The sequence below is a fragment of the Fopius arisanus genome, unplaced genomic scaffold (genome assembly GCF_000806365.1).
Source record: "Fopius arisanus strain USDA-PBARC FA_bdor unplaced genomic scaffold, ASM80636v1 scaffold00015, whole genome shotgun sequence".
NCBI lineage: Eukaryota > Metazoa > Arthropoda > Insecta > Hymenoptera > Braconidae > Fopius > Fopius arisanus.
This window is the reverse complement of record NW_011887754.1, coordinates 748,401-765,835: the sequence shown is the minus strand read 5'-3', so window position 1 is coordinate 765,835 and position 17,435 is coordinate 748,401. Positions and strand designations below refer to the sequence as shown.

General features: G+C 40.6%; 1 protein-coding gene across 1 annotated transcript; it reads left to right on the top strand.

Annotated features, from left to right (window-relative positions):
* Nucleotides 1-6,822: 6,822 nt before the first annotated feature.
* LOC105263484 (acetylcholinesterase) lies at nucleotides 6,823-15,492 on the top strand. Its single transcript, XM_011299719.1, has 5 exons — nucleotides 6,823-7,505; nucleotides 8,165-8,456; nucleotides 8,906-9,703; nucleotides 10,119-10,294; nucleotides 12,522-15,492. The coding sequence occupies exons 1-5, from the start codon at nucleotides 6,854-6,856 to the stop codon at nucleotides 12,671-12,673; spliced, it is 2,070 nt and encodes a 689-aa protein (XP_011298021.1). The 5' UTR covers nucleotides 6,823-6,853; the 3' UTR covers nucleotides 12,674-15,492.
* Nucleotides 15,493-17,435: the final 1,943 nt, after the last annotated feature.

Genomic DNA, 17,435 nt, shown 5'->3' with positions numbered 1-17,435 from the left:
TGTAGGGGGAGGGTACTCGAGTTACGATCAGTTGTTACGGAATTTACTAGACAGGAAGTCCGAGAGCTCTACACATATCAGCCCGACTGACCCATAGAAACTCGTTAACTCCTCATCTTCACCCGCTCTCATCCCCCACCTCAATCCAGCCTTCACTATCCAATCCAATCGGTGTGTATCTATGTGCCACACATACACTGATAACGAGAAGTGAGACTTCCGATAGCAGTCAACGAGATCATCTCGTCGCGATTCATCACTCGACTGTTGGAAAGAAGAAATAAAAAATATCCCCGTCTCAACCCAAGATCGCCGTCCTCATTGAGTCGTGATTATAAAATTGCTGATTACTCCTGATTAATGGGCATGAGAAATATTCACACCGACCTAGAAATTACCGACGAATTGATCCTCGCGGTGATAATCATTTCCAAATAATTCACTCGGGATTTAAATAAGCTAGGAGTATTCCTAACGCTCTAAAATTATCGGACAATTGATTGAATTCGATGAATTGAATCGGCAAGCCATCGGTAGCTTCGGTGGAATTTGAAAGTCAAAAAAAAAAATAAAATTGGCGGGCAAAATTGGAAAAATCGAGAAGTTTGAAAAGCTCGAGGGGTAAAGGATAAAGAAAGAAAACAACCGGGCAAACCGCCAAAAATATCCTGTGACCTTTTCACTCATCCACCCCCCAGATGAGGTCTGACGAGAAGGCGACGGTCGATTTGTCCGAAATTCATTACAACTTCTTGCCCCATTCGCCTCGCACGTCTTCAATCCTCATCGTGTTTTTGTCAATGTTTTTTTTTCCCCGTCATTACGAATAATTTCAATCGAGGTCTCACCAGGCTACCATTAATAACAATTATCCCCTTCTCCGGAGTGCACCGGAGGACCGACGGAGAAGGGAAATAGCGTGACAGCATAATTAATCACTCGGAAGTAATTTCAGTGTGAAACACGTCTTATTACAACTGATAGGCCGATAAAAGAAAAGTGCGAGAAGATGGAAGGGGGATGAGAGAGAAAAAAAAAAATTCGGGAGAATTATTGAGGGGGTGGGATAAGGGTGATCACGCGGTCTTCATTTAAATATCGAATAAATCGACTAGGAATAGTAGACCAGAGACGATAGGCGGATCAATCCAGTTGATAGGCTCGCACCGAGTGCTATCAATCTCCTTTTCATCTCGATATCGATAGAAGAACGAGAAAGAGGGAGAGAAGGATGAAACGGAGGAGGCTGGGACTCCTGGAGGATGTCCATCCTTACCGAGAGCTTTTTCACGCTCTCATCGTTTGGTCTCTCTCTCTCCTGGTGTGCGCACCCCGACGGCTCTCGTTGGGGTCAATCGATACGAGGCTTTCGAGAATTCGTCGCTGCGCCTCATCTCTCCATTTCATTCCCTCACTCACATCTACTTCTCTACGGCAACGATTGAGTTTGATGTTCGTTAGTTCCGCTCACACATGAGAAAAAAAAATTTTCCAGATGAAGAGGAGAAACTGCACGGATATGATTGAATTTGACAGATTGAACGGACGTAAATCGAATTTTCACGCGCCGGGGATTTTATAAAAATGGAGAAAACACGAGCTAGAGGTTTTTTTCGTGTTGATAATGGGCGGAAGTCGTTGGGGCGATTTGATTTTTATCAAACCAGGTTAATCTACCGCCGGGCCATTCGGGACGGGAGCAATTGCGTATGTAGCCAGTTCAACTCCCCCTGTCCCTCTCCCTCTTTCTCCATCTTTCTCCCTCTTTCTCCCTCTTTCTCCCTCTTTCCCCCCTTTCTCCCTCTTTCTCCCTTTCCACCCCTTTCACCTCCGTCCGCCACTCCCACCCCCTCATTCGTCTCGTTTTGTGTACATACACCTTTGGCGATTCTCTCTCTACATGCACCCCGAAAAAATTTGCTCCATCGAGTCGATTTTTCCAGTCGATTCAAGTCGATTTTTCCAGTCGATTCAAGTCGATATCAGCTCAAGACATCTCTCTTTAAAATACGTTAAATAAAGTAATCTTGAAACAAGTCGGATGAATCCCGCGAAATGTTCAATCAAATAGAAAATAAATTCGATTGAACTCGACTGAATTCTTTGTATCGAATGTAATGGAGGAGCAACAGTGACGAAGTTAACCTGGTGAATTGGTATTGGAAAAGAGCCTGAGGAAGAGCCTCGGTGCAGTCGAGATTGTTGAACGATGGAGAAAGGTCGGTGTCGGTGTGTGGGACCAATCGTTGGCTACTCTATGCCGCAGTGCAGCCGGAATAGCCGGACGATAGGAAGCATTTTCCGAGCAACCCATCCCCTCTATTTTCCTTTCATCTCCCCCATTTTTATTTATTTTCTCATCACGAGAGCCTCCACGTGACTCCCCCTCTCCATGATTTTTTCATCTCTCTTCATCTCGGGGAATTCCCTGGAGTTACCTCATAAATACACCCGCGGAGAGGTCATCTCCCACCCCTCCTCACCCCTTTTTCACTCGAAAATGTTTAGGAGCGAGAAAACCCGGGCATTTAAAGCGATGTAGGCCTCCGGTTTTCATCAGGGCTTTATATACCCCGAAAAGTCAGTGGGGAAATGGGTCTCGGTGTCTGGCTCGGTACCACTGCCCGAGAGGCGCAACCACCCACCCCCCACCCCATTTCACCTTCTCCACGAGTGGATTTTTTTCCACGTGAAATCCACCACCACCCCCCAAACCACCCACATCTATTCGTCTTCACCGCACACCAGGTTTCGAGGTGAACTCGTGCAACGTCCAAATTGACTTTGACTCCATTCAGATTCCCCCATTTCTCCCCCCAATTCACCCCAACTCCCCCAACTCACCCCAACTCACCCCCTTGATTTATCACTCTCCGAGTATCGCGAATGTGCAAATGTACGCAATGCGCTTCCTCCTATTTTTTTTTCTCTTTTTTTCTTATCGTTTTGCCGTTGGGGGGTGAGATGAGGGTGCAGAGGGGGATGAAAAGAATGGGCATGAAAATTTGAGGTTAATCGTACTGCAGATACATTGCGGCTTTGAGGTTACTCCTGGCCTCTTCCTCCACCCATTTCATCCCCCCTTTAACCCACCCTCGTTTTACGGTACGTGGCCGCAAATTTGTCGGTACTTTGTCCCTATTATCGTTTTCAACTGCTCTCCCCTCTGCTCTGTACCGCAGGGTAGTTTCGTGTGAAACTGCGGTTGGCGGCTGTGGGGATGGGGGGATTCCAGGGGGTAATGGGGGGTTAGGGGGAATGAGGGGGATAAGTGTGTAAAGGGACACGAGAGTTCTCGTTATTGACAACGACCTATCCACTGGTTTGATGCGCCGGACGTTATCAGCATGAAGAGGGGAATTGGCGATATTTTATTGAGTGATTTTCTCGTTATTTCACTCGATCGAGTGAATGCTCAATTGTGCGATTAAACCATCAATGTGCTTTGATTTTTTTTTTTCTCTCATTTTTCACCTCGACGTTTTACTCTGTCTGGAATTTGTCAGGTGTCCATTTCAAGCGCATGTCGATATCCAATGAATTTGTTGTGCATTTGTTGTGGATTTGTTGTGCATTTGTTGTGGATTTATTGTCAATTTGTTGTGCAATTCCATTTCAATCGTTATCGTCACTACCGATCGCTCTGAATTCCTCGATTCCTGCGTGACCTCCACTAATTCCATTGCGTATAATTTTTCTTTTTTTTTTCATTTTTTTTTTTTTTTGGGGCTGAGTGGAAATAGCGAACGCGGAATTAACGGTTTGTCTCCGTAATTCCTTATCACTGACACAGTTTTAACTATCAATTTTTATCCGGGTAGCGAGGCAAATAACAATAGTGGAAGGGGGAGAGTACATGCCACGAGTTTTATATGCGAGACATTTATGTTTCACAATGTGCTCCAGTTCTACTGCGACGAAAATTCGACCTTGACCGATCGAGATACCCCCCTGGGGGTGGAGAGAATGCACTGGGAGTACACCCTGTCATAATTTTCGCGATATCGCTCACGTGATGTTGGCAGTGCACTCTCTCTCTCTCTCTCTCTCTCTCTCACTCTCTCTCTCTCTCTCGTTGCAATCGAGGAAATTTTCGACGGTCAATTACTATCTGACCTCGGTCCGCATTCTTTCTAAATAAAAAAACCATAAAACTCACCCTCCCGCATCACCCCCGAGGGTGAAAGAAGGGGATGAGATATTGCACACTCGTTGGACACTCGTGCAACCCCCGTGGAAGTCTCTTATCTCGCTAGTCACCCGGAAACAGCAGCTGTCGCAAGGAAAAAAAATTCAAAACAATATATCACAATAAAAAGAATATATTTATTTATTTATTTATTTGTTAAATACTTTTTTTGGCAATTGCAGAGTTGACGTTTGATGTTTCGATGGTTTTTGTTGTGACGGGTCGAGGATACGCTTGTGAAGCGAGAGGATTGGAGTGAGTAAAAGCGGAAAGGGTAGTTTGACGAGAGACGGAAGAGGGTTGGGGTTGGATGGGTGCTTGAGAGGGCACTGGAGGGTTGGTGTAGAGGGGTAGAGAAGAGGGAATATGTATCGTTGGTATATCGGCGAGGGTTATGGATGGCTCGTGGGCACGCTAACCCAGTGACACCTCTAGGTCACCCGTTACACCGAACTCGAGGGTGCAAAAGTGGTGGTGGATGAGGGGGTAGGGTGGAGAGGCAAGAGGGTAACTCTTCTCGTATGGGCCGCTATCGCATGTTCGCGTGATTCCCGTTTATATCCATCCATCTGCCCTCAGACACCCCTCACAACCCCTCCAAGAACTCACAACCCCCTCACTCTGCATACTTTTCAAATTGCCATCTTTCTGCTTAGGATATTTGGGGAATCCAAGGGGGTACGAGGTCTGGGGGGTTGAGGGGGTGGTATTGTTTCCAGGTTTTTCCGGTATTCAATGGAAAATTAAACATTTTTTTAGGGAATTCTTTTTTAGAATTCTGTTTAGTTCACTGGAATCAATCCAATCTCGAATTTATCTCCCTAATTTTTGATTGGTAATTGAAAGAGGATTTTTTGGATCAATGGATATTCAGAACTCCATTCAGGAAAATTCGATTTATCTCACTTTAAGACTGTTGATGAATTGAATTTTCCGAGTTTTTGCGGGGTAGACATTTATCTGTACTTTGCTCCACGGGGAGTCATCCATTTTGGAGTGGAGAAATGAAACAACGGATTATTTAGGATAAAAAATTGAAAAGAGGAAAAGTTGTTGAGTGAAAATGGTGAAATGAGTTTAATATTTTATCCGAATGATAAATTTATTTTTGATAGGAAATGGTTGAAAAAAAAATTGATTAAATCAATGGTTGGGAATATTTATTAATATATTTTATTTGTTTTTGTTTTTGTGTTTTCAGAGGTGGCAAAGTGGATAGGAAATTGAGGACAGGGAGACACACGATGACTGGTGGAAGGGTGATGTAGCTGTCGCTGAAGGAGAGACAGAACCGGTCTACAACCATTCTACTCTTTTATTTTCCCCAAGTGTCGTCCCACCCCCTCCTCCCACTGCCTCCCCCACACACACCCCCCTTTCACCCATCCACCTTCTTGGATTTTGCCGGCGAGTTCGGCTGCTGTCTTGAAAAACCGAGAGGCGTCCAGACGTCGTCATTGACGTGAGGCGAGTACCAGATAAAAATAAGGAGTTCATGTCCGAATTTCATCAGACACTTCATACACTCTGAGAGAAAGTTCAATTGAAATTTCGCCAAACCTCCATCATTTCTATTGGACCTTCACTCTCACCTCGATCACCCCATTTTCCCAATATTTTTCATTTTGTTATTACTCATCATTATTTTTTATAATTGATTCAACGAACAATTTATGGAATCAAAACGAAAAATTATTATTATTATTAAAATAAAATTCGCGTGCTCATCATCTGAATAATTTGGGTTTTCCAAAATATTCTCGAGTTTGTAGACATAAATTTAAAATTCAGTATTTGTTTATTTAATATATTAATATGATTGGGGGTTTACGACGAATAGACAGTTGACCCAGTTTTCACTTTTTTTTTTAAACCAATATTGGAAATATTTTTATATGAACTGATATGTGTTGGGAAAGTATTATCTCTCGTCACTTCTTATGCAACATTTCTCTTCTATTTTCAATGTTGGAGGATTGTTCAATCAACTCGTGAAACATGGAGAATCGATGGAGAATTTGTTGCATGAGAGGCTTCACAACTTCATCAGCGTTAACAACGGGGTTTTATGACTCGGTGAAAAAAAAAAAAACCCGGCGTTTAATTAACGTTTTTTCGTAAAATTGAGTGAAAAGACAAGCACAAAGAGAAAATATCTACGGTACAAAAATCGAGTTGGGATGTTGTTTTTCGGTGCTCGATTCCAGTCATGAAGGGAGATGGCTGAAAAATCCAATTAATCGAGAGTATTGTGTCGGACGATCGCAATATTTTTCCAGGATTTTTCACGAACGAGGCGAATGGCTCCGGAAAATTCAAAGAGCCCCGTAATTAGTGATTTTTCAGCGTTAATTAACGCACCGAGGGAGATTAAAAATCCTTTGCAACAGCCATTTTTTAATTATGCATTTTTTTCCGAAGGGGCGGAATTTGGGATATATTCGTGGAAAATTCACAAAAAAAATACAAAAGAAGAATTCCCTGAAGAATGATTTGAAATTTCCAAAGTTATTTCCCAGCAGTGCGCTGAACTCTCGCTTCGTATTTTTAATTATTTTTATTACAATACAGAATAAGAATAAATAAATAAAATAATTATATGAATAACCAAGGGATTAAAATAAACAGGGTCGAAGGGGAGTGGAGAGGAGTGGCGCGAGTACGATGGCGATGACGAGAGGTCGTAGCGCCCTCCTGAACGTGGAAACACTGGTGGTCCTGACTGTTGTTGTCGCTACAACCCTAGACTTTGGGGCCAGGGCATCACCTTCCCACAGAAGTAGACACCATGCTGATCTATCCCACGAGGAGATAAGTCAGCAGAGTCCACAGAGCCAACAGCACCAGCAGCAGCAGCACCAGCAGCAGCAGCACCAGCAGCAGCAACACCAGCAACAGCAGCAACAATCGAAGAAGTCCCACGTGATGGAGGAGCCACTGCCCCACGCTGAGGCCCAGAGCAGTTCAGATGATCCACTCATTATTCAAACGAGAAAGGGACGTGTACGGGGTGTTACCCAGATAGCACCTAGTGGCAAGGCAGTTGATGCCTTCTACAGTATACCATATGCCCAAAAACCCATAGGTCGTCTCAGATTTCGTCATCCTCGCTCTGTCGACAAATGGGATGGCATTCTCAATGCCACCACATTACCCAACAGTTGTGTCCAGATATATGACGAGGTCTTCGGGGATTTCTCTGGGGCTACCATGTGGAATCCCAACACTGAACTCAGCGAGGACTGCCTCTATGTAAATGTCGTTGTACCTCGCCCCAGGCCAAGCAATGCTGCTGTCATGGTGTGGATCTTTGGGGGTAAGTTAGTCCCAATTTATTCAAGATCGAGTGTCTCAAACGACGGTGTCCAGAATTATTGCCCCAGGAAAAAATATCCAAGATAAAAGTCTCCGGAAAAAATCTCCCACTCGAAATCTCCCGGAAAATCTCCCGGAAAATCTCCCAAAAAAAACGAAATTATTCTCCTTTCTCTTCATTTCGAGTCGGATAATCAACCGGATGTAATATGCTTGTGAAAAAAAATTTTTTTTTCGTTATTACAGTCGCTGTTTTATTTATTTATTTTTGGATGTATTATTCGAAAGTATTCGACGAGAAGGAGACCTATAAAGAGATTGATTATTTGCGCCCATAAAAAAAAGAGAGAGATTTCAGAGATTTTTTTTTCTCTTCTGGTAGATTCAAGAACGCAATTCGTAGCTGCACTCAGATAAAATTAAATTTCTTTTACTCCAACATTCTCCGTGGATTAGCAGTAAAATTTGTCCCGACGTTGTCGTAAAAAAGCGACGCATCTGAAATAAATTGCAATTATGTCAGCCTAATTAAAAATGAGTATCTTCATTCCCTAATTATTAAAATTGAAACGCGAAAAATGGTTAAAATCCTGAGAAGCCCCTGAGAAGCGCCGGATGATTTTTCATTGTGAGTAGTCAGCCATATCGCGTTTTCTCCAGGTGGATTTTATTCTGGCTCGGCTACTCTCGACGTTTACGACGCGAAAACCCTCGTCTCGGAGGAGAACATCATCCTCGTGTCGATGCAGTACAGGGTAGCTAGCCTGGGGTTCCTTTATTTCGGCACATCAGATGTGCCGGGCAATGCTGGACTCTTTGACCAGACGATGGCCCTACAGTGGGTCAGGGACAACATAGCAGCATTCGGGGGCAATCCCGAGAATGTCACGCTCTTCGGTGAAAGTGCTGGAGCCGTCTCCGTGTCCATGCATCTGCTGTCACCATTATCTAGGTAACCGAGTGTTCGTCATTATTTCCTCTGCTTCACCCATCTGTTTCCGGAATAGTTTCACACTCAGCAATTACTCAATTGGCTTTTCATTAAATTCTTTGGGGGAAGTTATTGAAATTGTTTTGGGGTATGCATTCATCAATTACCCACGATGAATAATTGATAGCAATCGACGTAGACTTTACAATAAAATAAATAAATATTTGATAACGAATTTTATAGGCGAATCAATTGAAACAGGAAAATTCCAGTTATTCAGAGGAAAAGTCATTGAAAATATTTTGCAGCCAGTGATTAATGGAACATTTGATTGCACATGTTTCCCTGAATTAATTCCAAATCACTTGTTTTAATTAGGGGGGAAAAATGATCTTATCTGACTTCTGAAAAATTCGTTTCGAATGTCAAGAATTCATCCAGTAACTTAAAATCATTGTAACAATTTTCAGAAATTTATTCAATCAAGCAATAATGCAGTCGGGTTCTCCAACTGCCCCATGGGCGATAATATCCCGCGAAGAATCAATAGTCCGCGGACTGCGACTGGCTGAAGCAGTGGATTGTCCGCACGATCGAAATGATCTCCAGAAAGTGATTGATTGTCTGATGGAAACAGATCCACTGGCACTGGTGAACAATGAGTGGGGTACCCTCGGTATCTGTGAATTCCCATTTGTTCCAGTAATCGATGGATCTTTCCTTGACGAAACACCAGGCCAATCCCTGGCAACGTCGTCTTTCAAAAAAGCCAATATCCTCATGGGCTCCAACACCGAGGAGGGCTTCTACTTCATAATTTACTATTTGACAGAACTATTTCGCATTGACGGTACGGAGGATGTTAAAGTGTCACGCGAAGAGTTCATTAAAGCTGTAGCCGAACTAAATCCATACGTGAATCAGTTCGGAAGACACGCCATTACTTACGAATATACTAATTGGCTGCATCCCGATGATCCTGATGCTAATCGTGATGCACTCGACAAAATTGTTGGTGATTATCAGTTTACGTGTAACGTTAATGAATTTGCGGGACGTTATGCTGAGACTGGTAATACAGTGTATATGTATTACTACAAGCACAGATCATTGCATAATCCGTGGCCGAGGTGGACTGGTGTGATGCACGCTGATGAGATAAGTTATATATTTGGTGAACCACTCGACAGTACTAAAAAGTACACCAAGGAGGAGGTGCACCTCTCCAAGAGGATGATGCGTTACTGGGCCAATTTCGCCAAGACCGGGTAAGAATTTTTTTATCAATTTTCCAACTCCTCAAACACTGCATCATCAACAAGCTCATCAAAAATAAATACAATATTCTTCCAATTCTTCAATAAATTTAATATTCTTCCAATTATTCAATAAATACAATATTCTTCCAATTCTTCAATAAATTCAATATTCTTCCAATTATTCAATAAATTCAATATTCTTCCAATTCTTCAATAAATTCAATATTCTTCCAATTCTTCAATAAATTCAATATTCTTCCAATTATTCAATAAATTAAATATTCTTCAATTCTTCAAAAATAAATAAATCCCTCTCACTATTTTCTAAAATCAAATTACCATCGAATTTATTAATTTTTTATGTAGAGTTGTATGAGATGGGGTTTAGATGGAAAGTTTTTGAATTTAATGTTGGCATGTTCAGGGATCCGAATATGGGAGACGACGGCTCGTGGACGGAGGCCTTCTGGCCCCGTCATACCTTCAAGGATAAAGAGTACCTGACACTCGACACAAACACGTCAGACGTCGGCTATGGCATCCGAACGCGCCAATGTGCATTCTGGAAGAAATATCTGCCACAACTTCTCGCTGCAACCTGTAAGTACCCATTGCATTCTCGTCATTCCATCAAGCATAAACTCCCCTTGAAAATCTTATAACCACCTCAAAGATTCACCATAAATCGAGTTATCACAGCAAGGACAAGGAAATCGTGAATCATGAATTCTCCCCGGCGGATGGAACTGAATTACCGATTCCACAATGCGGTTGCAGTCCTATTTCGCTTCACTCGCTCGTAAAATACCGAGAAAATGCGAATCCAAGTGTCTTCCCTACAATCCTCCCTAATGAACCACAACCCCAACCAATTACCTCTTAAAAAAAAATCATAAACATCCGCTCTCCAAGGAAACATGTGGAAAAAAATTATGAATTCAAAAATATATATACCATAATAATAATAATCACGTGAATATAAATATATCATTTTATAAATTGAATAAAATTTATGCTTCATCCATTTTAAAAATAAAATTCAACGAAGAGATAAAAGATAACAAGTCAAATCATTCCCCAGTCGAGTATCCGCGGAACATCCCCGAGTCCGAGAGCGATCGAAATTTTTCTCAGAACCCCTTCTGCAAGATCCACCAAGAGCTACAAAAAAAAGCACATGATAAAAACTCGCCAATCCCCTGACATTCCAAGAAATCTTCAAAAAACTGAGCCATTACCAAAATCGATAGTAACCCTTCGCTCCAACTCATGAATTAAAAAGAAAATGTTGTTCCATCTCCCCTAGACCTTCCCCTAATGAATTAAAATCATCCCCCAACGCGAGCAATTCAGCAACCAAAAAGGACGAAACGAGAAAGTCCCAAAAAAAAAAAAATTCCGAGCTCTCATCGAGCCTGCCATTTGATGAAAGAATAAAGGTGAATAGAGTGAAGCCTGAAAATAAAAACGGAAAAATTAATTAAGAAAAATTGCAACTGGAGGATAATAGAATATACGACGAAGAAGAGAGATGTAGGGCAAGGGAGATGGGGAGAATTGAGAGGTGGAAGGAAAAGGGGTGGAACTGGCCGGTGGTGGATCGATGCCACCGCACCGTCGAGCGTAGGTCTCGCGCACCCAAACCATCCCCCCCTCACCCTCAACTCTTCACCCCCTCTTACCACCCCCTCTCCCCTCATTTCCTCGATCCACCCTCTGCATTCACCGACGTTGACATCGTCCGGCGTTAACGCTCCATGTCCTGGAGTCGCCTTTCGACCATCCTCCCCCTCACCAACCCCCTCACCACCCCACAAAAATATACACTCGAGATGTAAACCGAGTCTGGACTCGAGACCGGGTCAAACTGATGCGCCACGCGTGTCTCCGCATCACCTATACAAATCGTATACGTTTTGCTGTCTGGGGGTGAAAAGGGGGTGGTTTAACTACTCTCACTCCCTCCCTCTACTTTATGGCTCTCCATATCCGGGCAACTGATCTAAATTTCGCCGGCAGGCAACCTTCGCCCCGATTTCAAACCACCCTGCAAATTTACATTTACTCGGCTCTAGGATTTCACTGTGATTAAAAAATCCCAGTACGCGGCAATTCCGGATTATCGAATTTACTCCGGGAAGTAATTAGGGAAGTTGTTGAGGCCCTGAATTGATCCTGTGGTTTTCATTCCAGAGGGATTTTCGATTTTTCCTGGAAAATCTCAACTGGAAATTACGAATAATTGGAAACTATCGGAATCGTATTCTTATTTTATTTTATTTTATTCATTTAGACATTCACATCGACATTCCTTTGAATAAATAAAAAAATATGGGTCAATGGGATTTTAATAATTTATTGAATCATCCCCGTTCGAATTTTTTAATTCGATACCTGGGCGCTATAAATTTTATTCAATAATAATATTACCCCTCACAATATTCCATAAAATATTACAAACCGAGATATTACACTTTTATTACATTATTTTTAAAAATATCGTCAATAAAAGAATTATTATATAAATACTGGCAAAATATTTTCCTCAATTATTTTTTAAACAATATACTAAACATGAGAATTTCTTGTTTCTCTTCCTTGTTCTTCTAATCCTGCGAAATAATTCTTTTTATTGAAATATTTTTACCTGTCATATTTTGGAACAATAATTTATTAACTCGTAATATTTTCAGTTGTGTTATTTAATAAATAATCAATTCGGTAAACCTGTAAACGCTTTAGTAATTGATCGATCCATAAAGATCCAGAGTTAATGAAATATCAATTAAAGCCTAATTAATCCCGGAATATTATAATCTAATTCCAGCAAAATTGGAGATGTCCTCAAAGGAAACATGCGGCAGTGGGAGCCACAGCCTCCATCACACCCTGATACTCACTCTGGCATTAATCAGTATCTTAATAAACACGGGAGTACTCAGCAACGGGTTGCCATCATCCAGAAGCATCCTCGTCTAGTCAACGAGCAACAACACACAAGTATCTTCCTATTCACTGAATTCACTTTCAACTTTTCATTTACCTGGGGCTTTCCTCCATTCGTTTAGTGAAAATTATTCGGGGAAGCACGCAGGCCTCAGTCCCCCAATAATTGATAATTAATCGTTGGGTTCGGAGGAGGGCCTTTTATCACCAAAAATTATTTTACCAACAATAAAACTAAAAATATAGTACGAAACAATGGCAGACATATCAAGCTGGCGCGCGCGCTCCAGGGTTTTACCAGGGATGATCGAGCGACGATGGCTCAATGTTCCCCAAGGGACTCACTTCCTAGAGCTGCCCTTCGGGAAGAGCAACGAGACCCTTGGGCGTATCAACCCCATTTTCTAACCACTCTTTTACCCTTTTTACTTCTCCCAGTTCGCTCTTCTGGCAGCAAATGCCGAACAATTGGTGAATTAAGGACATCGCGCAACGAGAAAGAATTCTCATTCCAAGTAAATGCTATTGTCCTTAAAATTATGTCCTTATATATCATTTGTTCCTGGGGAAATCCAGTCCTTTTTTTTAAATTATTACGTTCAGAAAGGAAAATAGTAGCCAAATGACACCAATTATTACTCAACCCTTTTTATTTATGTTAATTTGCAAATTGCGACAAATCATGGTTTGATTACTATTGTTTGTTACAATTGTAATTCACGTGGTGATTTATCCGGGTATTTTTTAGTGCTGCATTCAGTTTTATTGTTTGACTTTTTATTACGTTCGCTTGACGTTGGGTAGAAGTAATAAAAAACTTGTTGATGGTTTTGCTCAGTGGAAGAGGTAAAAATTGATTTGCCAGTGGCTCGTAGAAGTGCAGTGTCTGTCTCACTGAGCTATCCACAACTGAAAAAGTTTGTTTTTAGTATTGAAACATGTCTTTCTGCCATCGTCGCACGATTTCCCGGCTAATCCCACCCCCGTTGCAGTTGAAATTGGGACAAAACCGTATTACCCAGTGCTAAAACGAACTGAAATTAAAGTCGTTGGATGAGAAAAAAAAATTAATCTCCGAGGAATTTGCGTGCTGTGAAATCCCGTGCAAAATCAAATTCTGAGTTTTCATCAAATCAGCGAGAGCTAAAAAAAAAAAACTCAGTGAAATAAAAATAGAGGAGGAAAATTCCTTTTTTTTCCCTCCACTGTCATCAGTTAATTCGTTTTTGCGCTGGGGTTGAAGCGGTTCTTTCTCTCGGTTTTTTCTCCCTGCAATCGTTCGAGCGTCAGACAAAAAAAAATATATAAAAAGTACTCTAGCATGAGTGAGAAAAGGAGCGAACGAGAGGTGTGTTAGAGCGAGTCGAAGAAATAGCACGTGTATGCATCCACCCTGCGGCTAGACGAGACAACCGCATAGTACCAAAGCACTATAAACAAAAAAAGAATAAATCTAGCGAGAGGAAAGAATGAGAGAAACAACAAAGAGTGGATGAGACACAAAAACTCAAAATGATGGACAAAAAGATGAATATTCTAGTGTAAGAGTGCGAGAGAGTGATTCCGAGCGAAATTGGTGAACAAAAATTATCTGGCGAACAAAAGAGGACAATTGAGTGAACATGAGTAACAGGTAAAAATATGAAGTAATTACCTAAATGAATTTCATTACTAAAACGAGAGCCTACTAGTAAGCTTTATACTATTTATATATAAAAAAAAAACAAAACAAATTGATCATTAATGGGTACATAGAGTGATACAAAAGAACAATTTAAATAAATTATAAATATCAATGATGATAATGGTAATTGTAATGATAAACAACGATAATAATGATATGAACGGTAATCAAGAGTTTAAGAAAACAAATTCATGACTATGAAAAAATTTATTATTTCTTATAACAATAAAAAAATAATGCATTAAACGAAAACTATCAACTTAGTTGCCTCTCATGTTCGTTTTACACTGAACCCAAATGATTGCAACAAAAATCGTCATTTAATTCTATATTTCTCGAGTCGATTAATTAATGAACACATCGACGTGATCAATGATCGGAGGAATCCCATTTTTTTTTTCTCGCGCCTAATATGCGAATAAATTACTACACCTGGAAGAATGAAAGTGTGAGTGATAAATGTTTCTAGACGCAAAAATTTATAAATTTAAATAAAAACGTGGACTACTCCAACGCACTTATAGACGTTTATAAAATCGTGACAGTTTCGCGCTGCCTTAAATTATCAAACAAACCTGAGAGAATATTTATTACCCGATACTATAATTAAAGGTAATAAACACCATGAGAAATAACTGACCCAACTTTTCCACGATTCACGTATCACCCGAGTACTGAATGATAAATATCTCCGGATCTACCGAAAATATCAAAATTTTTATGAAATCCTTTTTTGCGCATCTCAATAATCCCCACAAAAAAGATTCCTACAAAAATTTCAATATCACCCCTAAATCCCGAGATATCCCCCTCCAAACTGACTAAATCAATAAATAAACATATCTTGCACTTGCTGTTGTCGTTGCAACTATTACAATGATCATTATCCCACGAAATTGTTGTTAAAATCAGAAAGTCGCTGAATTTCCCCGAAGATCTAGGAAATGAAAGAAAAACCAGGAAAAATTAAACGACTCGTCTATAAAATTCCGTTCAATCTCATTTTTTCTCGTGCAAAGAGAAAAATGTCGTCGAATTGAATCTAGCAATGATCTCCACCTCCTAGGGATATCTCCCCCTGGCACCGAGAAAAAAAAAAATTAATAAAACCCCAGAGGTATCATTTTATCACGCGTTGAATCCACGAAGAACTCTAGCAAAAAAAAAATAAATAAATAAATGAAGAGAACGTGAGACGCTGTAGGATAACCCGAGGATGTACAGGAATCCGTGTCTTTATCCACACCCGGTTGACCCCATAAAAGTTGATTGGTTGACCCGCGTATCCTCTGTACATATACCTGTATGACTTCCTCACAACCCTCCACCCCTCTCACCCCCCAGGGCCGCGAAGAGGATTTTTCCTCCAACGGGAATTGGATGTACGAGAAATAATGAGGAGAGAAAAATCGTAATAGAGGAGCATTGAAGAATATATATATCACGAGGAATATAAAAAGGATATACCGGCGTACATAAAAGAAAGGGGAATAACGAGAATAAAAGAATTTCTGGAACATTTCCAAGATGTCGTTTCGTATCCTATTGATTTTTATTCCGCATCCTGAGGAGGGGAAAAAAATAAAGTAGAAGAAAGCGGTACGACGATATAAAGAAATTACTCAATCCCTGATGGTATTTTTTATTTCCAGTGTGAGATGCAGGAAGAGCGAGAGTCTCAGGGGAATATTTATTTTTCTCGAGTACATCTGACACTCGGGTATTGAAACTTGTTCATTAAAATTATCAATTGTCAGAGGGTTTGGGTTAAGTGGAAAACAAGTTGAAAGATAATTAAAAGTTACTGCTCTTTTATTTAATCCCAGAAGTACTACATTTTTTTATTGTGAAAAATTCTTTTGGAATAATCTTTTGTTCAAAATTTATTGTTCAAAATTTATTGTTCAAAATTTAATGAGTAGTTTAATCTAATTTTTCACTTGATAGACAAATATGGGGGCGGATTTTTTTTTTTTGGAAATGAGAGCGTTCGATTGGGTTGAGATATAAAAATTCTGTTGTGAATTTTTTAAATTTATGCAGAGTAGTAGAAAATCCGGGGAAATACGTATCAAGTCTTGTGACACTCTCCGACTTTTTTTCCACTGCCTGGAAAAATTTCTATACCTATATTATATATCATCTATATATAAACGTCAACGCTACTCAGTCCGCTCAACGACCAACGCCTCAATGACCCTTTTTTTCACCCCTCGAGGCCCTCCCACCCCCTCACCCTCGGGCTTTTTTTCTATTTTCCTCCTCTTTGGGTTTTTCTCTATCATCATCCTCGAGAGGCATCCTCAGAGCCCTCAAAAACAATTGCCCGTAACCTCATATCACTTTTTCTTACTTTTTTCCTTCCCCTCTTTCAACTTTTCCTCTTTGTTTATCTTTTCAGTGTTCCTCTCTCTCTCAGCACCGAAAGTTGGGTCGGTTTAATACTCGATTTAAATGAAAAAAAAAATTAAAAAATTCTATTTACACGGGCGGTACTTTTTCACGCGCAACACGTGCACCAAAATGGCGTTATGAAATTTTCATCTCTAGCTCCGTCGAATGCGAAATTCTCGCTCAAAGATAAATCATGGAGAAGCGTGTACTATAGGATTATTGAATTAAATAACTGTAAAGTTTAATAAGTTAATGAATAAGTTACCAAAGATGAGACGGCGGTGGGTGGGGGGTGAGATAATGAAATTCATGACGAGGAGGTGAAGTTTTTCTTTCTCATCATCTGTGGAGATTACTCAAGTTGGGGAGTTGGCAAATGGCACTGCCAATTGGCATTGCCAATTGACATTGACAATTTCATCCGTCTTTCAACCTTCCACCGAGTGTCCACACTGCGTGAAAATTTAGTCTTGGATTAAAAACGGGACTATGAAACGCTGAAAGTGACGCGCGTTAACAGGATTAAATTATAGAAAGTGTTAATTATACGGATTTAATATTCTTACGCCAGATGCCAGGCGTTCCGGCAACTAAAATTCACTTGCCAAGTCGTACACTGTTGGAAAATTACTCTGACAATTTAACCGAAATGAACTTGAGCATTATCACAAATTTATCTGCATTTTATTTTCATTAAACTCTCCATTCTCGACTTAC